General features: G+C 40.1%; 3 protein-coding genes and 1 long non-coding RNA gene across 7 annotated transcripts in view; 1 reads left to right on the top strand and 3 right to left on the bottom strand.

The window, feature by feature from the left end:
- The window catches only part of akap8l (A kinase (PRKA) anchor protein 8-like), a 26,617-nt gene extending 20,281 nt beyond the window's left edge, over positions 1–6,336 (bottom strand). For 2 of the 3 annotated variants that reach the window (XR_004658302.1, XM_034884092.1), the window contains exons 1-10: positions 6,112–6,336; positions 4,916–4,954; positions 4,540–4,759; positions 2,500–3,100; positions 1,828–1,942; positions 1,697–1,746; positions 1,255–1,285; positions 1,060–1,165; positions 671–812; positions 40–145 (exon numbers count right to left, since the gene is read on the bottom strand). Coding sequence is in view for 1 of the 3 variants with exons in the window: in XM_034884092.1 (XP_034739983.1) it covers positions 40–145; positions 671–812; positions 1,060–1,165; positions 1,255–1,285; positions 1,697–1,746; positions 1,828–1,942; positions 2,500–3,100; positions 4,540–4,759; positions 4,916–4,954; positions 6,112–6,136 (1,435 nt within the window). In the remaining 2 variants the exon portion in view is untranslated. The remainder of the gene's footprint in view (positions 1–39; positions 146–670; positions 813–1,059; positions 1,166–1,254; positions 1,286–1,696; positions 1,747–1,827; positions 1,943–2,499; positions 3,101–4,539; positions 4,760–4,915; positions 4,955–6,111) is intronic. The other variant, XR_004658303.1, reaches the window with a different exon arrangement.
- A 1,284-nt stretch (positions 6,337–7,620) lies between these two features.
- On the bottom strand, positions 7,621–24,949 carry LOC117960118. Its single transcript, XR_004660071.1, has 3 exons — positions 24,936–24,949; positions 14,065–14,074; positions 7,621–8,064 (listed from the first exon to the last, which is right to left on the bottom strand). It is a non-coding gene; the product is annotated as an uncharacterized LOC117960118 (long non-coding RNA).
- On the bottom strand, positions 8,337–14,056 carry LOC117960112. The gene is made up of 10 exons (XM_034897714.1): positions 13,967–14,056; positions 13,789–13,865; positions 11,793–12,095; positions 11,479–11,712; positions 11,224–11,328; positions 10,911–11,126; positions 9,588–9,926; positions 9,006–9,263; positions 8,554–8,644; positions 8,337–8,437 (listed from the first exon to the last, which is right to left on the bottom strand). The coding sequence occupies exons 2-7, from the start codon at positions 13,841–13,843 to the stop codon at positions 9,886–9,888; spliced, it is 954 nt and encodes a 317-aa protein (XP_034753605.1). The 5' UTR covers positions 13,844–13,865; positions 13,967–14,056; the 3' UTR covers positions 8,337–8,437; positions 8,554–8,644; positions 9,006–9,263; positions 9,588–9,885.
- LOC117960107 (zinc finger protein GLIS2-like) overlaps positions 17,066–25,034 on the top strand; it is a 30,943-nt gene continuing 22,974 nt past the window's right edge. For both annotated transcript variants that reach the window (XR_004660068.1, XM_034897695.1), the window contains exon 1: positions 17,066–17,579. The gene's annotated coding sequence lies outside the window, so the exon portion shown is untranslated. The remainder of the gene's footprint in view (positions 17,580–25,034) is intronic.

The raw sequence follows: 25,034 nt of genomic DNA on the forward strand, positions 1-25,034 counted from the left end.
CCCCCCCCCCCCACACACACACAGACACACACAGCTTACCCCTGGTGAGGTCCTGCTCTTTGTACACCTGGCAGATGGCAGCACTGTGGTTTTCCAACTGGCTAACCCTGTAATCTGTCTTCTGAAACTTGTTCTGCAAATACTCCTGAAAAACACAACCAAAAAGTATTTTTATTTTACAACTAACTAATATTTTTAGTTTGCAATCCATCAGTGACTCCGGAAGTGACCCTGCTGCATGTACAAAAATTAATTACCCCTAAAATTCTACATGTAACAATCTTTTACACCCGACTGTTTTGCCTGTCTGAGTAGTTCTAGTCTTTTTAAATCTTATGAGTTATAATGGGAAACTGATTCTTTCTTTTTAGTAGGGCTTAGGTACCAGCAACAACTTATAAAATCAAAGAATTCTATACAATAACTTGGCAAAGAAACAAAACTACCTTTGTGGATATTTTAATTTCCTTTAAAGGCTCATTGTCAAAGAAAAATGGACCTAACCTGGCAAGTCAAATTTGACTTGGAAATTTAGATCTGAAAAGAGCCCTACTATGCATTTATTTATGTAATACATACATAACTATCCTCTTATTTTAGTGCATTTACAACTAGCACATCCTTTAAGAGCGTGATTGTCTAAGCCCGATGTTTGACAAATCTCAGTCACCTGTAGGAACTCTGTAGTGGGCTTGGACAGTTGGCTGGAGAGAAACTTAAAGTGGTCCTTGTGAAAGCGGCTGTCGAGATGAGCTTCCATTTCCTCCTTGTAGAACGAACGGAACTTGCACACAGAGCAGGCAAACATCACCCTGAAAAAACAGACCCATTGGAAAGAGGCACATTGTGATGACAACTGGAAGAAACCCAGTTGGAGAATAATCCAAATGACTACACAACTAAAGGCCGGTGTCTGTAACAAAAAAATGAATGTTGAGATGGACAGTGAAAGAGACAATAAACAAATCTCACTAACAAGAAAGCAAGCAAAAAAAAGAAGCAGAGACAAATGATGAGGTAGTAAATCTTGACCCAGCAATATATAGTATGTCCGCTCACCTTTCCAGGAAGCCCCTCCTTTTCCTCATTTTTGGGTGCTTGTCCTGACTTTGGGTTGGAGTCTGTTTGCCCTGTGGACTTTTCTTCTCCTCCTGTTTGGGTGAAGCTAAGAACAAGAAAAAGAGCAGATATTAGGTTCAAGATGAGTAGCTGAAAGAAGAAAAATCTGTGAAGAGCAACTGCTGTAGAGCCCACCTTTATCTCCATCTGCAGTTGGGTTTGTCTCCTGCAAATAAAAGTATCCCATTACTAATTATTTTTCTTTAGAAACATGAGATGAAAAGTCGCATTTTTTCTTAATTTAGAAATAAAACTTGACATAGGCTACAGCCCCTCTACTCCAAATAAAAATCACCAAATCTGTGCAAAATAATGACTAATTCATGAAACAGGTTATTTTACAGAAGAACACAAAGCACATTGTGATTATTTTAGCCTTCTTTTAATGCTGGGTCTGAGTCTCTCACTGAGTTGCTGTTATAGAACAATACAATCTCTTTCTAATTTGTATTAATCACTTTGAAGAGATTGTGTCTAATTAGGCGAAATCAAGTGGTTCTGTGGTTTATTTGTGGAGGGTAAACTAAATCATGACTTATCAAAAAAATCTTCTGTAACTCAGCATCCATCTACTCACTGGATCTGCAGTTTTTGGTGTACCGTTGTCCCCACATTTCTCTGCTTGCTCTATGGAAACACAAGGCAACACTAGACTCAGAAATGTTTTTTTTTGTTTATTGGTACAACCAAAAATTGTTAAAAAAGTACCTTGGGTAGCTTCTGACCCAGAACTCTCGGTCTTGTTCATCTTTGACTCTGGCTCATCAGCTGCAGTAAGAGTCTGCTTTCTCTTCTTCTGGACGTCACGCTGTGGCTTCGCCTGCTACAATCAACAATTACTTTGCACTCAAATACATTTTTGTTGAGAAAAAAAACAAAAAACCGTTTGATCAAATACTACCAAAAAATCATCAACACATCAATAAATTCAAGACTTAATGCTCGTAAAAGCCAATTACTGGGCATTTCCTCATCAATAGTGTTAGCCTTATCTTAAGACTACTCAGGATTGGGGCAAAAAAAAAGGAATGAAAATCAAAAAATAAATAAAATGAAAATAAAATCCACAAAAGGGAAATCATTAAACATCCCACAGGAAAACAAAAGAATTGGCAGGGAGAGTGGTCACTTGTCTTTACTGTACAAAAGGGGCAGTTCCATTTCTGGCTACATTAAATAAGGGCTGTGCGGAGTTACAATGGCAAGTGATATATAAAATGTGTTGGAGTATTTGTGACAAATTGCTTTGCGTGGCACATAGCAGGTAGTGGCACTTTAGGCTGACTTGCCAGTTGGTTGAGGATAGAGAAGGAGGGAATCAGAAAGGGCTAAACTTTTGCCCAGTATCTGAGGAGGTCTTATTTGGCTGGAGGTACTTACTTTGTTGAGGGGTCTCTTGCGGCCTCGCTGCCGGCCAGCCCGTGGGCCCCCTCCAAAATGCCTCCCAGGAAAGTCGTGAGGCCCTTGAGTGGAACCCTGATGGAAGCCCCCACTCTCAGGGTACATGCGGTTGGACAGGAGGGATGGGAGCTTGCCTCTACCACCTCCTGGAGAGTGGCCGCGGTGGCCCTGGCCACCACTGCCACTTCCCCGCCCACCTCCTAATGGAGTGGGGTCAGACCTGCGGCTTCCAAACCCTCCTCCAGCTCCTCGACCCCCGGCACTTCCACCCCTTCTGGGGGAACGTCGGCCTGCTCCAGGCCATCCTGCACCTCCAGAGCCTCCTCCCTGGCCACTGTTGAAGGACTCCCTCATATTCTGTCGCATTTTAGCGACTCCATAGGAAGAGGAGGGGCTGTCAAAGCCTCCTCCTCCCCCTAGCCCAATTCCCCCTCCGAAGCCCGAGCCTCCTCGCTGACTCAACAGCATGTTGTCATCACGGCCATCGCCATAACCATAGCTACCGCCGCCAGATCTGTAGAGATCTCGGGAGGAGGTGAGCGCGGAGGCGCGCGAGTCGAATGACTCGTAGTGGTCATACCTGCGGGAGGGAGGGAGAGGGTTGATAGAGAAGAGCAGAGAGCAAGGGAGGCAGGTAGGGCAGCCAGGTTTGGATTTCTCCGCCTGCTATTCCTTCTCCTCCATGGTCTCGCTTTCTCTATTTGTGTTCTTGTCACTCCCAGCTTTATTTCAGAAACCACGTTAGATCAGAAATTGATGATCCAAAACAAGTTAATACTCTGCTTGTGGTTTTTAATAAACAAAGTTATGATTTTTCTCTTGTCATTAGGTTTACAGAAACTCATCCAACCACATTCTCTGGTGGAGGTTAAACAGTAATCTGCAGATTAGCGGAAAAGCAGTTTCTTAGGCTGTAAAACCTTGAACAGACATGACCATGGTCTATCAGAACCAGGGATGTCTTAAGATTGGTGCAAGAGGTGAAATATCCTGGGAAGTGACTCGATTATGGTAAATACTCAAGAAAGGGGATGAAACAAACTGGGGCTTTTTTTTCCAATGGGCAAGACTTTCAAAGACACAGCAGGCAGCTTTCAATTAAGATTTGAGCTTGACAAATTTATACATAAAGCTAACAACTGTAAACTCATCTCTCTTGCGTAACCTAAAGTCAAAACACAGAGGTAGGTCACATGAAGGATGAGAGAAATGTGTGTGTGTGGAAGCAAATAAAAACAAAGGCAATGTTCAAGGAGTGCTAGGTAAAGATGGACTGGCTTCATTTGACAGATTGAAATCCTTTTACAATTGAAAAATCTATAATTGCAACTCCAACGAGGGGTCATGCATTTCCATGGCGTCTAAGGTTCTTCCCAGCAAGCAGACAAACCATGACATTGCAAATAAGGAACAATCAAAGCTTCTGCATATGCTAAATTCTTCAAATGAAGCCTGTGAACAACTCACACCCATGTTTATCTCAAACAGGAAAAGAGGCATACATATAGTCACAAAGGCTGATTGTAACATGCAACTAAATGCCTTAGCAGGATAAAACAGCCTGATTTACTCTGGTAACATGACCATTCTAAAACATTGACAACTACAACCACATTGGCATGGTCTTCGTTTTTATTTTGTTTGCGTGTATTTTATAGAACTCTGTTCTACTACAGGGCGACTTCAGAAGACCTGTTTGACTTTTAAATTACCAATACCATTAGGAGGCATGAGCATCGTTTTATAGTCGCAGCAAAATGTTGATCAAGAAGTTTACTGGGATCCCTTTTCAGAGGACTAAAAACTAACAATATTTAATTGGTTGGATATTGTCCAGGCATGCATCAACAGTCAGAGACAATGTTCTCACCAACCAGATGCCACATTTTAACATGTTATGTAACATGAAAGACAATACTGGCAAATGTAATACGCTCACTGGCATGGATGTGTGGTGATGGAATCTGAGTTGCAGTATGGAGCCGGAAAAAGGGAAAAAATTTAAATTAAAATTATTACCTGTCACCTCGAGTCCCTTTCATCCCCCCCTCCAACTGAGTGAGCATGTCCAGACGCTGGTTAATCTTGGCAATTACTGCATCTGCATGTGTGCCTGTAGATGAGAGCAGGGACGTGCCTGAGAGGCCTCTCTTCATGTGGCCTCCTCCTCCTCCATAGCCCCCAAGCCCAGACATTGAGTCTTTATAACCTCCCCCGTACATGTCAAAGCTACCAGAACCTAACAAAGGGAGGAATCAAAAAAAAAAAAGTGTTAATATGACCACTGTATTTATAATAAAAAAAAAAAATGTGGCAGCAGCCCTACAATCAAGCATGAAGTGTGGGTGTCCTAAAGTTTATATCCAGTTCCAGCTGTATTCACTCATTTTCTCACCTCTGCTGCCTGACCCGCCACCTCCCCAACTGGAGTAACCTGCAGAGGGAGATAATACATAGGTATAAGCAAACTTAAATAATCAGATTAAGATTTATTGGGCAAGTAAATGTGAACACATCTAAAGAATGTGATTGCCCTCAAAGTACGTACAGAGAAAAAGACATAGGACAGGCGTGACAAGAACAACAAACTTAAACAACTGGTAAACACACCTTCGACTACTACGTACACATAGTAGTTTGTCTATGTATAAAAGTGTGTATTTATATAAATGTACACATAGAATATGTGATAGAAGTTGATATTGAAACAGCCATGATATTTGGGTACCAATAATAGCATACTGCGATGTAGACAGTCATGCAAATAATAAGTTGCCAAATAATATAAAAGTAGAATAAACAAGACTTGGAGATTAATTAAAAATCTCAAAGATGTCCCCAGAGTGTTCAACTCCAAATCGGCTGGATTTTCATTAGATTCTTATCCCACACTGATTTAGTTGTAGCCTTCTGTTGTAATGGTTTAACTTTGTGCAAATGATAGAAAACATACAATTATTTGTGACCATAATGTCATAGCAACCTAGCTAAGTTTTGGAAGCATTTTTGTTGAAGCGGCCATTTTATTAACTAGCCTTAAAAAGTCGTTTTCTTCCCACACTGACTCCATTTTATCAGAATAGGCAAGCTAATTTCAGCATCTAACATGCCCTACGTCAATTCAACAATGGCCCACACAGCCTTCTATGTTAGCATATTAGCTAAATAAACAGGCGAAGTGGCTAAGCGGGATACTTTTCCTTAATGTTAGCTAGCTAACGGGCCTGGTAACGTTATTATTATATACCGTTAACGATTTTTGTTTGTTCCAAAATAAATATTTTATTATATTATAAAGTGATTGACGTCAATAACAAAAGATAGAAAATATAAGCTAATGTTACTCAACAGTTAGCTAGCAAAGACTTCTTTGTTTCCCGTTAAATCCGACTATGGGTGGGCTGTTGCTGCTGGCAAGCTAGCTAACTGGCTAACAGCTAGCTAGCTAGCTAGCTAGCTGCCAATGTTTTACTGTAACAAAGCATGTGGCTAACGGGGAACGTAATTAATAACATCAAATGTAGCCACGGTAAGTTATATGCACCACAGAGTAGGGTATTTCAGGTCAAAACCATATCAGTGTATAGTTACCAGATCCGTAGCTCCTGCCGTCCATTGTATTCTAGTGCGCTGTTCAGCGTGCGCTGTTGAGACAATCCGATCGAAACTAGCAGTGATAGTTCCAGCAGCAGTAGTTACGCCTTGGGGGTGAGTAGGCTACGTAGCGCTCTTTCAAAGAGACTAGACGCACGTAAAAAAAAAATGACGTGACCACCAAGGCCTCAATAACAGAAACAGAATTCCAAAAAAGGTAAACGTAATATATAATGGCCCTGTTTTTTTCTATGAAATTTTTATTTATTTATTTAATTACCGAGAGACCTCAAAATCATTGCGAGAAGCTCTTATCTGCATAAAGGGTACTTTTGCGAGAGTAGGTTGGCTGATATATTGATTGATTCTTCTTCTTTTCTTTTGGCTTTACGGCAGCTGGCATCCTGTAATTGATTTATTCAATGATTAGTGAGCTTTTAAACATTGCATTGACTTAATCATAAAGCCACAGCAAGAAACGTAGCTGACGTATCTGTCTGCTTCAACGTGCCTTTATGCTGATTTGTCACTGTCGTTAAAAATTCAAAATATATTTAGCGCTTGCTAGTGATATGTTCTTATGTGATTGCTCTGATGAAAAATACAATCTTGGATTAATATGTGTTGTTGGTATTTAGCCTTGATGAGGCTATGCACATGGTTAAATCTATCTATCGCACAGCCGTGCAGATGCGAGCTTCTCGCATTATTGAAAATGAAAATTTCACTGTATGAGGTTTCATTAATATGAGTTAGCCCAGCCTGCCTATGGTTCCCCAGTGGCTAGTGATGACAATGGGTGTAAACCGAGCCCTGGGTACCCTGCTCTGCCTTTGAGAAAATGAATGGGATGGGCCGATCTGGAGTCTCAAGTGAATGTATTACACTGCCAATATATTCTCTAAATTCAAATGTAGAAGATTAAGCTTTTTTATAGCACTAAATCACTTTGAAGCAAACAGTAGCTGCTGTACCAGTCAATCATTTGATGTGGTCAAATGGGGCCACCTGCTGGTCAACACTTAATATTCTACATGGTGAGACCACATAATGAAACACTCTGTCATCTTGGATATTTTGTTTACATATTCGTGTCAATTCGTCCCAAAAACAATAGGGGACTATTAGCAGATCCAACTGACAGATGCACTGAGCACAGTGCCAATCAGTCTATAGACAACCGATAGGCTACATCCCATTAATGTCAAAGGGATTGGCCTACATTTAGTGATTGACATCTTGACAAATCTCAATCTGTCAATCATCAGGTGCCACATTAAAAGTTCCCCTCTAAAAAAAGTTGTCAGATGTATAATTTTCCTCTAAGGAACTGATTTACCAAATGTCCTTAGCTCCCCATAACCTGATAAGCAGGGGCGTAGCACAAGATTCTGGGCCCTGGGTCCTCTGTCCAATTACCCCCCCCCCCCAACTGACAACTGGGTGGTTTATTGGCAATGTTTTGAGAAAGGTTTCCAAAACATCAGTGTAAAATACATACAATAATACGAATAAATGGGAATGTGCAGGAAAGGAAGGTTAGAAAGTTATCCCCCAATAGCATATATATATATAAAAAAAAAATGACATGATTTTCAATAAACTGTAATTATATCAGGCATTTTTATCAGAAAAACAAGACAATACTAACAAGAATGAGCAATTACGAGATATAAGTGCCATTAAAACTCATAAAATGTAAGAAGAGAAAGATTTAATCATAATTTGAAAACTGCTATACTGCAGAAATGGCTAGCTGTATGGTTCAATTCAAACAAGAGAATCAGACAAACACGCAGCCGGCCATCATGAACAAATGTGTGAATCCGTTGAAGATAAGAGCCCTGCATCCAACCCCCAGTAGTTGTTGAGGCAGGGAGAAGAAATTTTCAAGAATATGGATACTATGTTTGCATGTTTTGTGACCTCCAGGTTTGGCTGTACCACATACTGGCTCAAATCATATTTCACCAACAAGAATCTAAATGACCAACACAGACATTCAATCTGCACTCCTGCAACGCGCTCGGCATAGAAATCTAAAATCTAAGCTGATATCGGACAGTGTCTTCCTGCTGCTCTGCTGGAGCTGCATGTGCTGCAGGATGCATGTGTGTGAGTGCGATGCTCTCATACTGCTCATCCATCTAAAGGGCAGAGAAAACAGATGACAGAGGGGATTTGGGAACGTGTGTGTGCACACACACACACACACACACACACACACACAGGTCAGATCTAGGTCTCAAGTTTTGTACTACTCACTTGTCCAGTTTGTACTTTGTCACTTTGCCTTGCAGCGGTCGTCAGAGTTCTCTTCTTCCTGGAGATTATTGGTCACATTGAGCAAATTACTCATGTTAAAATCACATTGAAGCCAACAATAAGACTTGGAAAAACAGGAAATGAAAGTACAAAAATGTCGATGGCGTATTTTACCTCATCTTCAGGTAGAGGAGAAATACAGCAGGTGGGAACAGTAACATAAAAGTCAGTTTTACGCCATTCACTATCGCTACTGCTATCCGAGCTGGAGAGAGATTAATGTGAGATGTGAGTTATTTAAAAGCACAACATATTTCAAAAACAATAAAAAAAGTAAAATACACACTTGTATCTGTATGTTTTGGCCATGCACTTAAATCATAATCTGTTTCTGCCTGCTTCTTTCACATCTTCACTTTCCTTCTACCAAATGTAAATGAAACGGAGGGTAGAGTCCTTGTTTTAATATTGAGTACAGTTGAACACAGTTATGTCAATTTGCATTGAGTGTATTAAGTCCGATTAAGAGTGGGTGAATGATTTAATTCATGTCACTTAAAACTACTTAAACCCTAAACAATTGTGACATTTTTGCTGTTTCAATTGAAATGGGACGCCTCACTCACGTTTGAGAGTGAGATTCTCTTCAGATGAGCTGACGTTGTGGGGGGTTTCGACAGCACAGGAGTAATTCCCTGCATGCTTACTTCTGACTGGGTCCAGAACCAGGTGTTTGTTTTGCTTCTCTGTCAGGGTCAAAGGTCGACTGTTCAAGTACCAAATGTACTTTGTGTTGTCAGTCAGAGGACAGCTGGTAATGCAGCTCAGTGTGACTCTCTGGCCCTCTGTCACCGCTGCAGAGGAAGTCATTGTCACTTTCAGGCCTAAAAAATGGTTTGATAGATTAAATGACAAAAAAAAGAGACGTTGTTAACAGCTTTTGTGCACCTATGGGACTTCAAAACCGTCAAAGTACCTGATACGGATTCTTTCAGAGAACATATAACATGCATGACGCAATTTAATAAATCAACAGAAAAATCTGAATGCAGGACTCCTTTCCAGGACTGAAGGATTAGAAATTTAATTTTATATGTTGTTAAAACCGTGGATCAGGTTGTATCAATTATGTTGTCTTAACATCCAAAAAAGAGGAAGCAACAGATTCCCCATTGAAAGATATTCAGGTATTTAAACTAAAGTATTACCTGTGACAACTAAAGTGACTCCAGGTGAAGCAGACTGTTTTAATTCCTTGTCATCTCTCTGGAGTGTTAATTTGTATTCTGCTGAGTCATTCATCTTCAGATCCTTTATTTTCAAGATGGTGTAGTTTTTCATGTTGTCATGAATCTCCACGCGACCTGCATACTCGGTCAAATTTACAGCCTCCTGCTCTTCACCTTGCTTTACTTTACTCCAGAAATGATTTACGACAGCCCAGCTGTGGCGTGAGTATTCACTTGAAATGTTCACTGAAGAACCTTCCAGAGCACAAATCCTCCTTCAGACATAATTCACTTTCTCGCACTTCCCATTATCAAGACCTGAAATATAGATTTATGACTTTTAGTAACAGCTTCATTTACTTTGAAAAATACTTCTGTGTCTAGGATTTTAACCAGGCACATTTTTTTAAGATACAAATCTAATCTATTTATACACACAATTTTCTTTAGTGTGTTGTATGGCACAACGCAAATGACACTGAGTAATGCAGAGCGTTTGAGGCTGAAAAACCAAACAGGTATTGCTGCAATAACTGGACGTAACATCACAAATAAATCAGAAACCCTAACTTTCATACAGGGAATGAGACTTAGGTGCCAGATATTCTTTGCTTTGATTACTTGAAGTCACAAAAACACAAAATTATTGAATGATGCGAGACGACAAGCAGATCACATAACAGTGACTGAAATGAGATGATGATATTTGAGTAATTACTATTCAAACCACATAAATAAATGAACATAAATTGAACAATATGAATTCTCAAACTGTGTCTTTACATCAGAGCTATTGCTTTTTATTTTGAGGTGTTTTCTGCTGTCCACCAACCCTGGAAATCTGCGAGTTACTCTGGCATCGAGTAATGCTGCTCATTAACTATACCCCTGTAACCGAGCTGCACCAATCACATCGGGGTATCTGACATAGGCGGGCCAGAGGCCAGCTAAACAGACGACAGTTTAATCTATCAGTTAGCTCCGCTGGTAGCTAAGCGTGTGGGGCTCTGGACACGTCACCCCGCGTGTTGTTGTGATTGGTCGTAGTGTTATCCAATTGCAAGCAGTGAGATTTTAAAATGCACGCTTGGTGCCACCCCCCAAATGGGCAACTTTCATTACTCAAAGCCAGAACCTTAATCTTTCGGATTTGGGTCTGGATTTCCAGACTACTGCCCACCCTCCATCACGTTTAAACTTAAAGTTGTAGTTTCTTATTGCCACTTTAGGCATGCAGATTGATGATATCAATGGCCATAAGTTAAATTCCATAAGGTAAAAGAGACTATAAGTTATTAATACAGTTTTCCTCAGAGCGCAGATCCTCATGGCCTTTCACAGCACAGGAGATGGTTTCAAAAGAAGGGCTGATAACTGTCATGTCTTGACTCTCACAGTGGCCGTATAACTGTCTGTTCCAGAACCAACGATAGGCAGTTTGACGGTCAGCCATCGGGCAGCTGGTGTTACAGGTCAGTATGACATTGTTCTTCAATTTAGTCATTTGAAATTTTACTTCTGTTGGGAGATGACAAATACACTTTTCATCAGACGTTGTAAGATATTTGGGAGTGGGAGGCGTGTTTGTATGTTTGTAAATGTCTGTGAAAACTACCTCTGGGATATGTGATGGAGCACGGCTCATCCACTGATGTCGTCTTTAAAGAACACATTCTCCCTTTAGCATAGGTCACACCGAAGCAGGTCGATGTGACAGAATCTAGACAACAAACAGAATACGGTATTTGGATTGCACTAAAAAATAAAATGGCGTAAGATGAATCCACTTCCACATGAATATTTGAGTTGTTCTTAAAACTATAAGGCAGATGTCTCATCATATAATAAGGAGCTAAATGCTGTCACTCACCCACTGAGACTTGAGGGGCTCTGAGATCCTCGTAGCCTTTGATAGCACAGGAGTACCTGACTGCTTTCTCACTGCTGACCAGCTGTTGGTACCATGGAGACCAGTCCTGATAGAGGAACTCTCTGTTCTTGTACCAGACGTAGACTGCAGGGTTTTCAGTCAGAGGACAGCTGGTGCTACACATCAGTGTCACTGTCTGTCCCTCTGTGGCAGGAATCACCTTTACCTGCAGGTCTGAGATTATGGTTGGATAAAATAAGAATCGGGATACTAGTCTTAGTCTTAAAGTGATAAATAATGGTCAGCCACTGTACCTGAAACATGGAGCTCAGTTCTGTTGTGCCAGCAGAGTTCTGGGTCGTCAGTAGTCTCTCCGCAGCAGTAAACATTTGCATCGCTCTCTCTCAGATCTTTGATTGTTAGAGTGAAGTTACTCTCTGCAAACATGTTGTACGTCACCCGATTTTCATCTGCAGAGAGCTCCTTCTGAACAGTTTTAGATCCATTCTGGTGTACAGTGTACCACTTCATGCTTGTAGTGGGACGTTGAGCTGAGCAGGGCAGATCCACTGATGAACCTTTTAAGGCACAGATGCTGTTTGATCGTCCATGAACTCCTTTAACAGAAGAATTTATGAGCAAACATCTGGACAAATTTATACCCTTTCATTAATGGATGTTTACTAATCATGACATAATAAGCAGTGCATTGAAGGAATTTAAAGAGCTAATTCCAGTAGTTTGTGATAATCTGGAGAGCCCATCTGCATTGTTTTCTTGTTTCAGTTTGAGTTCACTTCTTTTAAATTTCAGTCAAAATAGTTTCCCTTGTTCTAATTCAGGGGTGTCAAGCTCATTTTAGTTCATGGGCCACATAACCTTAATTGGATCTCACTTGGGCCAGACTAGTAAACCACTCCAGAAAGATAAGAAACGTTATCTGTCACAGAGTTTCTTGTCAGCTTGATGTTGAAATATCTAGTAGAAAAGAGAGACTTCCCCTTTCGCTTCTGCAAACCACAACAATCCGGTGCAACCAGGGCACGACAAAACAGTGTAGAATAAAACTGGTTTGCTGGTGCAGCACAGATGTCTTCTTAATGTATAATTGTTATCTTTATTTTTTAAGGTGCATAACAGTGGCTAAATATCTAATTGTGATTATTTTGACTGACACTGCGACTGCAATATGATTTGCAGTATTGGAGGGAATGATGATTTTAATCTCATTATTCTCCTTTTCATATAAAACTATTAAAATAAAAATCATTACAGTGTGATTTTTGCGAGGATCTTTACCAAACAAAGATTTTTATTTTTTTAAAGATACTTTTCGAGGGGGTTTTCCTTTTATTTGATAATGACAGTAGATAGACAAGAAAAGGGAGAGAAAGAGAGGGGATGATACACAGCAAAGGGCGGCAGGTCAGATTCAAACCTGCGCTGCTGCAAAGAACTCAGCTTACATGGGGTACACACTCTGCTGGGTGAGCTAAAGGCCGCCCCACAAAGAGTATTTTCTTTAGTCTGAAAGGATTTTTAGGCTGGGACGTCTCAGCAGCACCACAATTCTTCATTCAGAATGGTTTGACACATATTTTGCCTTTAACAAATATTGCGCTCCCCTAACCCGATTTGGATATTGGACTATATGTATCTAGTCCATATTGCGATTGTGATAAAATTGCGATTACTTGTGCAGCCGTATGTGGCAAACACAAATGTTCCATGTTTTTGGCACTTTAAAAAAAACCTGAGCTGGTTTGATAATAGGTTTTACACTTATTCTTGGAATTCATGGTCAACAAACCTCATTTGTATCAAATTGCACACATGTTTTTAATTAAAAAGGCAAAAATTATGAATTATTTTGACTAATAATATAGTAGTAATAATAAGATCTGAGGAAGTTGAGTGGATCACATATAGGTGTATTTCAAAGTTTAGTCCGGATACTGTTTTGAAACCATAAAAAAAAAAGAATTCAAATGCTATAAGACACCCAAAAGATTCAATGAAAGTAATCATTAATTTACCTGATGAATGTTGTATGGAATCATCCATGTTATTTATGGGCAATTTGGTTGAAAGAAATCAATTTTTCTGATATAAAAAACGTTGAAATCAATTTGACCCAAGGACAACACAAGGGTTAAACTCCTAGACGGATATATAAAAAACAAAGAATACAACTGGCGCCCTCCTTTCTTTGCATATATCACAGCTAATTATCATACATAAAATACCTAAAATTGCACATCATGTTCAGAGTTTAGCATTGTACAAGAAGGGATGAACAAGAAATCATACCTGAGAGGTGCAGGATAAAACCCATAAACACATATCCAGCTTCTGCCAACAACATGGCTGCTGCAGTCCTTCGGTTTCTAATCAGAACATTGCATTATTACTATTTGCATCTGCTTTTTCACACCAGCTGCATTAAGCACACTACAGATAAAAAAAAAGTTAAAAAAATGTAACTCACCTGTCAAAAACAGCCACCGTCTATTCCCAAAGGGAAGGCAGAAGAGGGCAGAGTGGACAGTTGGATGGGGGAGAGTGTGGTAGACAGACAGCATGCACCTCTGACTTTCTAATGTGTCTTCCTTCCTCTCTCAGTGATTAACTGATTCTGTGTGTGGAGTGTAGGTGTCTCTTTTTTAATGTCATTTTTACATAGTGTGTCAGAAAAGTCTTAAACTAAGGTATCTTGGTGCCAGAGTTATCAGAGTGAGTGCAGAGCGATGTGTATCTCAAGTGTTATCCGCGGTTGGTTTGTGGTGCAGAACATAAAGAGAATGAAGCTGAGGATGGAACCTTACTAATCTTTTAATACACAACGTCATGTTCATGTGGAGCCTCTGCTTACCGTCCTGGTGGTTCTACATTGGTTCCTTTTAATGCATCACATAATAATCTCAGTGATATACAAAATGTTGGAAGAAATTAAAAAGGAAGGATAACAATATTTGGGGACATAAAAAATAGTTTTAATCCAAAGTAGAATTCTTTTTGTAGAAAACAGGAGCAACATGTCCAAGAAGCAAAACAATCAAAATCCTCTTTAAAATAATAATAATAATAATAATAATAATAATAATAATAATAATAATAATAATAATAATAATAATAATAATAATAATAATAATAGTTATTGTAACAATTTAAGTAAATCAGTCTCATAAAATAGTAAAATAAATTATAATATGAGATGGTAAAAACATGAGAAACAATGAAACACAATGACAACAAATGTTAACTTATCTTCATATAGACATTTGTTAAAGCACTTTAAACAACACAAGTAAGTTAAGTGGCCATTGGATTGTATGTTCTGTCCATACATTTCTAGGTAATTACCTAATCTCTAGTACATCATGTTAGCCCGAGCTGCCAAATATGGACATATTTCACTTCCTTGCAACTGTGTTTGCAGTTACTTCATATTCACTTACATATCAGCAAAATGTGATAAATTGGACTTATCAGCTCCCCTGTGGTCTAAACCCAGGATGTCGAGACGTATCCAAGTCCCTGGTATCTGTACCGGATTATTGAAAGATACCCAGCCCTCATCTTTAATAATAACCACTGCATGCAATTGCAATCTCTGTAAACCTCTAGAACCCGAGAGGCCAGGCGGCAACCCATGGTGTAGTTAAGAAAAAACACTTGTTCATAATCGTCTATTTATAGAAGACATTAAATTAGATCTTCAGCTTTTAGAATTTATAAACCAATGCGTGTTGTCGAATCTACGCCTGTTACGAAGTCATTTAACAATAAAGTTGTAAAAATGTTAACTTTGTAAATAAATAAAAACGTTATGATAAAAACATGTTATGACGTCCTTGGTATTACTAAAAAGTAGAAAGCCCACGATTTAAAATGACTGTACTGTAATTAAACAGGCTTTTCGAAATGATAAGTGTGTGTGTGGGCGGTGGGGGGAGGGTCTACGCTAGCTAATAAACTACTCATATAACGTTTTTCAATGCCCATTGCTGAGGCAGATTAGGGTCATAGGTCATATTCTGATGGGCCCAGACCAGACCACAACAACAGTACTCAAGGTATTTAAAATACAGTAAGGTAGTAAAAAGTTATCCCATGTTTGTCCCGATGATGTACTAGTACACTGTTACGTTGTTTTGTTTTTGTCTTGTTGTTACATGTCTATATATTGTGCATTGTCATTCTGTTTTAAACAGCTTTCACATCAAGTCAGACACTTTAATGATTTTATTTTTTTTCTGCAATAGACTTTGGTTTAATTGTTCATTTCAGTAAGGTTTGAATAAATAAAAACACTCCTACGACAACCAAATTAAAACCTTGTAGAAAGTGTAGAAGAAGGCTGTCTGCGCAGCTACGCTTGGGATGCTTCTCCCTCTTTTACATTTTCTATTATGAAATAGCCAGTAAAATAAATGCTTTTCAATAATTTTGAAGACCAGTGCCTTACTACTTAATTGAATTCCTGACCCCAAAGAGCACCTTCAGTCATCTGACTGAACATATTGAGCACCCTGAACCTTGTTGTCTTGCCTGTAGAAAGCAAACTTATCTTAGAAAAAAAAGTAGAAAACAAACTAACATGGCACTTTGATCATTTAGTGATGTCTCTCTTCTTGTCTTTTACACTTAAAGCTCAAAATTAAAGTGAACACTAAATCATTGCTGCTGTGTCTTCCCTTTAATTAATAATTCATAATTGTCCGTTCTATTCTTTTTGTTCCACACTTTGAATTACAGTATTTTTACAGTCACCTAACATTTTAAGTTATACATCTGATATGATAAATGGAACATTTCGATCAGGTACACTAGGCTGGTTTATTATCAACAGAGTGGACTTGTAAGCCTCCACCTATGACCACAGGAGGGAGTCAGTAAACAGGCCAAATGGGACTTTAGAAACACTAGAGCATTGCTTCATGGAAGACATTGTCCGGACTGAAATATCTCAAAAGTGAACGGACAAATGACTATGACATTTTGGGGAAACATTCATACTTCTCAGAGACTGTATCCAGGTATTTTAGAGAGCTGACTTTTTCTCTAGTGCCAGTGCACAGATTTTTTAATTTAAAAGTTGTTGTTTTTTTAGAAACCCTGGCAAAAATCAGTGTAACATTGCAGCGTTTTGTGATCTCTACATTTAGTCGTAAAAGGATCTTAGTTTAAGATCCGAGCTGATGGTGGATGAATACTAGGCCTGTGGCTACTACTATTCCATCAGCTGGGATCTTAAAAAGTGGCTGTTCAGTGCGTAAACCATTCCTTCCCTACTGGGACCTAAATGAACCAGGGTGCAAAAAAAAAAAACATACTCAAAAAAACTAACTAACATGCGTAGATTAAAACCATAGACCGTTAATATGAAACCCAAGCAGATGTTACACAGTGTCCTTTCTGCTACTATGCTTGTTCTCTCTGTGCTGATTTTTGGCCGTGAGTGAGATGTTGACTTAGGCTACTCCATACTAACTCCATATGCAGGACATGGAGGGTAGCAGAAGATTACTCTCTCTCTCTCTCTCTCTCTCTCTCTCTCTCTCTCTCTCTCTCTCTCTCTCTTCCCCCCCCACCCAGACAGCCTCGTCCCTCCTCACCGCCGGTGGAAGCCCAGTTGACCAGCGTCGCAACTAGGCGATGCACCTTTCAAGCAGAGACTCTACCTTTTTGCGGCGGATTTGACAGTCACATCGCAGCCTGTATCCTAACATCCTAATGACATTTGGTTCTCAGTGCTTTCCTCAGCTTGCGTCAGTCTAATTTTGAGGGGGGGGAAACAATTCACATGACAAGGTTTTCGGTTGCATGAAAACTGACCACTCGCAACAGGTTTTTTCCACCGTCTTCAACGATCCCTGTGGGAGGATTTGCTTTCAACATAGCCTACCTATTGCCTTTTATTTTGAAAGCAGTCAGACAACTGGTAACTTAATCGAAGATGGTACGAGAAACCCCGGACAAACTCTCTTGATTTTGGTCATTTGTGTCCTCAGTTTGTGTCTATTGGAGGCTCGAAAGCATCTTCAGACAGACTACAGGGACCAGAGGCGGCTGTTTCACCGTCAACAGGCTGTTGTAAGGTAGGCTGAATTAAAGATAGTCAGCTGCTGGTTTGTTCTCTTCATCCTAAAAACAGATCAACGATAATAATGTTCAAAATGTCTGTGCTGTTTAGTTATGAGCTTGTTGTCGCACTGAGTAGGCTTTTATCTGCCCTTGCATCACCCAAGCAATATGCTGTTAAATATTTTTATGGGGGACCTGGCTCGGATATATTAAGCACAATATAGGTATTATTTTTAACAGCTGTTTCATATTTTGTGTGTGTGTGTGTGTAATGGGTAATCAGAATGTCAACCGGTAAATATTACCACTCTTAGTTTTGATTTGCTTCTAATGACTTTTCCAAATTCCTTACATGCTCCCTTCTCATCTACATCTCTTTAACAATATGGCGTTCCCCAAGGGTCTATTCTTGACCCTCAGTTATTCTTCTTATACATACAAAAATGGTTTCACTTTTTTCAAGTAAATACCAAATATTAGCTGCCTTGTTAAATGTTAACATTTGCTGCTTTTCTTTGGCTTGGCTTAACTAATATATATATTTTATATACATATATATATTTTATATACATATACACATATACACATATATGTATATATATATACACATATATGTATATGTATATGTATATATATATATATATATATATATATATATATATATATATATATATATATATATATATATATATATATATATATATATATATATATACAGTATACACACACACACACACTTGTATGGACTTTTATCAGCTACCGCACCAGAAGTGATGCTTTTTACGTCTACCAGCCAGAGCTTAAGGTTGCAGGAAGTGGGTAGAGTTAGTAACAAAAGCAGTAGCTAGGAATATGGCGGAAACTATGGCGGAGGAAGCGCCCAATATAAGTTTCTGAAGTGGAAGCAAAGCAGATAGTAGTGTGACAGTCTTAAGGGTTCAGTATATTTTAAAGAAACAAATCGGCAGTCATGTCTAAAAGCAAAGGTGGTTGAAGCTGTTGTGAATGACCAAATGGTCCTTAGAGAGAGGGGCAAGATGCAATTAATTGTAGATCAATGGAGATAATAGTGCACACAAATAGAAAATAGAGAAATTAAAACCTTGCCTACTTTCTCATCTATGCACACTTGGCCAAGTGCTGCGTAAATAGGCGTGCTTGTTAGTAAACCTATCATCTTTTGGAATTTATATTTGCTAATAGTATGTTGGATTCATGTTTAGACATTTGAAGAATTGTTGCTTGAACTGTAACTCTGGGGTCCTGCGAGGAAGGGCAGGTTAAGGAAGTAACCAATGGGTGTGTCTGAGTCATCATGGTGGTCAGGGCGAAGTTTTTGAGAATGTTTTTTTGTGTGTGACGACAGCAATGTGCAGGTTGCAGGCGCGTTGCATCATGATCATCTCTAAAGGTTGGACGGACACATGTGGAGTTTTTTTTTTAAAAGTCCCAGAGCCAAGCAAACTCCTTTTCTGTTGTTGTTGGGTGCGTCTGCCTAACAGACCACTTCTACCCACACTGTCTGCTGCAGGGTGGGAGTGTTGCTCATCCATTTGGCATGTGTGTGTGTGTGTGTGTGTGTGTGTGTGTGTGTGTGTGTGTGTGTGTGTGTGTGTGTGTGTTAAAAAGGAAGGAGGGAAGTGAGGAAGCAAGAAAAAATGATAAAAAGGGAAGAGAAAAAAAATTGACCAAAGAGAGTAAGAAGAAACTAAAAGAAAGTAAAGGAACAAAGGAGAGAAAGAAATGGGCAAAGGACGCAACTGGAGGTAGCCAAAGAAAGCAAAGGAAGCAAAAAAAAAATTAGGGAAGTATGGGAAGAAGTGAAGTTAGCAAAACCAAAAAAGCAAAAAGAATGATGGAAGGCGCCCTGCTGGCCTAGGGGTTCATGGCGCCAACCATCTGCAATGGCTACGGTTTGAGTCTGGCCAGAGACACCTTGTTTTCTGTCATCTCTCTAGTAAAGGAATGAAATGCATTAAAAAGTGCAAAAAAAAAGAACTAATGAAACTGTGAGGGGGAAATTAATGGAAGAGGGGAAGAAAAATAGGTGAAGGAAGCAAGAGGAGGGATAGAAAGCAAATAATGATAGAAATGTAAAATAGGTAAAGTAAAATTATAGTGTACGAGAAAAAAGAAGGTAAGTTGAGAAGAAGGACTGAAGGAAGCAAAGAATGGTAAAAATAAGGAATAAATATTATAAAAAATATTAAAGTAGTAATACACAAAAAGAAAAAGAAGAGACCAAAGTGGAGTAAGCAAAGAAAACAGTTAATGAAGCAAACAAAGCCAATGGCAGCAGTGAAAAATAAAGGACAGAACATTTAGCAGAAAAAAGAAGGAATAAAAGGAGTCAGGAAGAAAGAAGAAAGGAACTAAATGAATAAATAAAAAATAGAAAAAAATAACAAAGAAAGAAAGCAAAGGAAAGAAGAAGGGAGAAAGAAAAAGGCAAATGAAATAAGTAATAAAAAAATGACAAAAAGACCCCAGCCCAAACTGATGGTGTACATAGTGGAGCATGGAGTAGAGGGAGACCTGCACTGACTCTCCTCTTCCTCCTCCATCACTCTCCTCCTCCTCCTCCCTGTATCTCCAGCCCTCATTCTATCTCCAGCCGGAGTCCCCCCACCAAAGCCACCCTGTGTGGCTGCATGGCCTCCATACTTTGCCTGCTGTTTGCACATGATGGGTTCAGCGAGTTCAGCTCAGCTATAAAAGCACCACTCCCCCATGTTCTCCCCTGCGGCAGAGGCAGGAGGTAGCAGGCCACGTATGGGAGGAGGGCAGGAGGATGTGGGGGCCTCCTCTGGTTCTCCTCTCCTCTCCTCTCCTCTCCTCTAAGCACATTTATTGACAAGTTTTGTTAGTTTAAAAAAAAAATATTATTTAGGATTTTTTATTTTTTATTTCTGGGATTGTGATACTTCTCTGAAAATGGCCCAAGGGACTTTGAAAAAAAAAAAAAAACTTTACTCTCCTTTCCTGGTTTTCAGTTGTTTGTGGGCTATTATGGGGCGCGTTATGCTATGTGGGGGAGTGGAGAGTTGGTGGTTAGGTTTTGATTGGAAAAATCTAAGTTTGTATTGATTGTATTTGGTCTCAAATTTTGTTGAGTTTGTATTCTTTGTCTCGGTTTATGTATGTATGTATGTTTATTTTCTGAGATCTGAAAACGGTCCAAAAAAGGGACTTTGAAAACCAAAAAACCCTCCCCTCTCCTCCCCTCTCCTCTCCTCTCCTCTCCCTTCCCCTCCTCTCCTCTCCTCTCCTCTCCTCTCCTCTCCTCTCCTCTCGCTTGGCTCCTCGGCTGGTTGTGGTATCGTTCTTGGGCCCAGCCCTGGACCAGATATTCATTTTTCTCCTCTTAGTTTCTAACCACTAACTAACCACTGGCTCCCTGCATTCCCCCCCCCCCTCCTCCCTCCTTCTTAGGAATGTTTTATTCACCTCCTCTCTCTGTCTTCCATCTCTGATTCTTACATGGTAAAAGCGTACTTGCATCCGTGCCAACATCTGCAAATCAACAGGCAAATGCACACATGCTTTGAGCACACAGCTTTGCCAACACGCTGACACAATACTGTAAACACACAGACGTGCACACACACATTTTAACACACAAAAGCCCCCCCCTCCATCAGTATGTGCCGACCACCTGTGAGGGTACACACACATCCATAAACCTCCCTTTCTTCTCCCTCTCTTTTCCATTATCCTCTCGAGAACGCAGGGCCGGGGCCTTTACTTCCAAACCAAACATAGATCAAATTCCGCAAACCCCACCCCTCCATCACTCCCCGACTCCCTCTCTCCCCCTTCTTATTTTTCTCTCCCCTCCCTCCAACTCGCTGCCTCTTGCTCTCTTTCTTTTTGGTCTGTGTTTGAGGAAGAAGGCAAATTAAATGCTGGCCTTCACAAAAAGCCCGACAAGGAGAATGAGGGAACTGAGAGCAGAGAAAGGGAAGAGAAAAATGGATAAAGACAAAAAACTTGTCTTGCCAAGGAAGGGAATTATGATTGTAAAGAGGGATCAAGTGCCATGGCAGATGGGCATAGAATCAGAAATGGACGTCTTCTGTGTCCCAGTGGCTTATAGATGTGGACTACAATGGATAGCTTATTTCTCTTCTCCTTTCATCACTTTCTTTTCCTAATGGCATCTTTGATGATGTTGACCCATTTGTTTTTAGCTTCACTAGACTACTTAACACTTTGATGGTTTTTAACCTGATGGTTATATCTTCAAAAAATAAATAATCATATAAAATGTAAGAAAATAGTAAAAAGTTTTCCAAATCCAAAAGTGAGGTCTTTAAATTGATTGTTAGTCCAACCAAGTGATGTCCAAAACCCAAAGATCTTTAGGCTCAAACAGAAGTAAAAATCACATTTGAGAATCTTGAACCAGCTTAGCACTTTTCTCCACTTGAGGATTTAAAGCAACACTAGGACACGTGTCCTTCTTCGGTCCCCCTGCAGGTGGTCTCTATGGAAATACAGCTGGCGTGACGTGTAGTTCCAATGAGACAACCTGTAGGGGGACAGAAGAGGGAAAGTTGCATAGTGTTGCTTTAATTGATACAGTCAAAAAAAAGTCCAGAAAGTGTGGCAAAAATGATTGCATTCACTTGAATTAGGGATGTCCGTACAAAACAGTGACACTATTAATACCCTCACAGAATACTGTTGGGGGGGGGGGCTAGAAGATCAGTGCCTTGACCACTTGTTAAGTTAGGGCAACCATACTGGCAGACAAGATAGTCAATGTTGGACAATTCTGTGAATCCGTGTGAACATTAAACAACTTGGATGTCTATAGGCTCAACACCTTAGAAGGACATACTAATTGCATTGACACTGAATGTTAACATTAAAAGTAGATTATAACAGCGAGTTATACTAGACTGGTATAGCCGTGAGCCACTGTGTGTGGCTGCCGAGCTAACCGGGCACATGGTAGTCACAATAGGAATGGTTTGCTGTAACTGTTAGTTAGCCAGCAGCAAGGTACAGTCCAGTAACGTGGCTGCTACCAGAAAACAAGGTAACACAGGTCATTTAGAGATGTATTGTATTTGGATTCCATTCTGTCTCACGTTAGCATTGCCAGCACAACTTGCAATCATGTTGTGTATGTGCGTGTCAACTTCACCCAAGTTGAGGTCTCCAACGTTGCATGGATAGCAGAAGGAATCAGCTAGTCACTGCAATTTCATAAAAAGATTAACTGATTTCAGTTAAAACCTTTGCTTTTTTCCTTAAAAACTGGAATTGATCATTGGGGTAAAATATCTGTATTTTGCATGATGCATTCAAGTCAGCTAGCAACGTTTTTCTCAGCTGATTCCGCTTTATATCCGTCTCTCTCGCTTCATCTATCTATACTGTTTGTCGATGGTGACCTCGATTGTTCTCCCATAATCTCTTGTTTTCATCATCTCCTTCCTCTTGCTTAACCCTTGTGTTGTCCTTCCGTCAAAATTGAAAATCAACACTTTTGCTGAGGCTTTTTATGAGGGTGAAGGTTGACAAATACCACTCTGTTTTTTAAAGCCCAACTTAGGTTCAGCCACTTCACGCAAAGTTAAAGAATCAGGGTTAAATTGTCAGGTTATTTTCCCCAGTGTGACGAAGCCAACTTAATGTTGTTTAAAGGAATTTAGAAGTAAACTATGCAGTTTATTTACCTGTGCAGCAGCCCCCCCTCCCTCCCTCCCCCAAAAACGATGCTTGCTGACAGGATGGAAATGCATTAAGGTGGGTTTGATTTTGAATTTCGCCTTTGAAATGAGTACAAATTGGATTTTTTTTTTTTTTTTTTGATGGCATGCATGAAGACCACGGACTACCAGACTCAAAATGTCTGTTAGCATTAAAACATTACTAATTCTTCCTCCTCAAGTCTTCGCTGACGTTTTTTCCAGCTCATTACACTGTTATTTGATGGAGCCTTTTCCCTCTCTCTCCTTCTTTGTTTCCTCGGGGAGACTGAGAGGAACGGTCCATACAGTACAGCTGGGATTGGTTATTATTTACTGGCTTGGCGCACACACGCACACGCACACACACACACACACACACGCACGCACGCACGCACGCACGCACGCACGCACGCACGCACGCACGCACGCACGCACGCACGCACGCACACAGTGGAAACAAGTTGGGTGAATCTGCTCTACACGTAGGAATGTGAGGCGCATGTGTTTGTGTGTTTTAGGTCTGGATGACAGAGGGAATGAAAGAGGGATGGTGAGGAAGAAGGAAAGAAAGTAAAGAGAAAGACCAAACAGGCAGACAGAGAAGAAAATAAGAGATAGAGAAAGAGAGATTGATTTCTGGAGACTTCTGTCTCGCCTGTCAACTAAGCTTAAAAACACTTTTCTCCCTCAGTCTTTCTGTCTCTCTCCATCAACTCCCCTCCTCCTCCTTTCATCTCCTAATGTTCCTTCCTGCTTTTGTCATCGCCGTCTATCATTTCAACACTAACTTAGAATATCTACACTCATTCCCTGTACCTTGCCTTTGCCCTCCTCTCCATCTTCAGTTTTTCTCCTTCCCTCACCCCTCAGAGGGCGGCGGTGGATGAAATGATCGGGGAGGGGGAGGGGGAGGGATCTGTTGCTCGGCCAATGGCGAGGAATTACAGGGAGGGAAAGCAGAGCGGAGAAGTGGAGAGGTTTCTGTGTTGACCTTGTCTCGCTGCCCAACGGTGGGATGGTGGTAGTGGTACAAGGGATTATGGGTAGGGGTTATGAGTGAGGAGAAAGGATAGAGTAAGAAGTAAATGAAGAGACTAGAAGATCTATTTTGTCTATGGAAGTAAAAAGAAGAAAGTTGTGTTACAGGAGAATAATGCAAAGAAGTCTTAATTTGGTGGCTTAAATAAAATTTCAATATGGTTAAATGGCTGAAAAACAAAGAAAATCATGATGTCCGTCCCAGCGCATCCCAGGACCGGAAGCAATGCATGAATTAAACTATGAATATACTTTTTAAAAGTTTTAAACCCTGACATATTTCCCGGCAGTGTCTGTTAAAATCATATAAAAGGATTGCTTTTATGATGACGGATTTGCACAGTCATATTTTATTTAAAATCTTTTGCATGTTTGTGTGCTGCAGGCTTCCCGTGGTGTGTGTTTGTGTGTGTGTGTGTGTGTGTGTGTGTGTGTGTGTGTGTAACAAGCATAGTGTGCGCACGCTGTGTACAAGCCTAGGCACATTTAATAATTCACTGTTAAAATAATAGACTTTAGGCCAGGTTATTGTATGTCAATGGCACGTTCACTTCCCGCTGTCTCAAGATACAATACGTCAAGAATTCACCTGAACACTCCTCCCTGTAGGACGAGCACACCACTGGGCACAAAGGTGCCTTTGCTATTTAAACAATGTGGGCGCTGGACAGAAAACTGACAACAGCGTCGGTCTTAAATTAAGAAAGACACTGGTGTAAGGCTTTGCGC

Source organism: Etheostoma cragini, chromosome 2 (assembly GCF_013103735.1).
Source record: "Etheostoma cragini isolate CJK2018 chromosome 2, CSU_Ecrag_1.0, whole genome shotgun sequence".
In the NCBI taxonomy this organism is placed as follows: Eukaryota; Metazoa; Chordata; class Actinopteri; order Perciformes; family Percidae; genus Etheostoma; species Etheostoma cragini.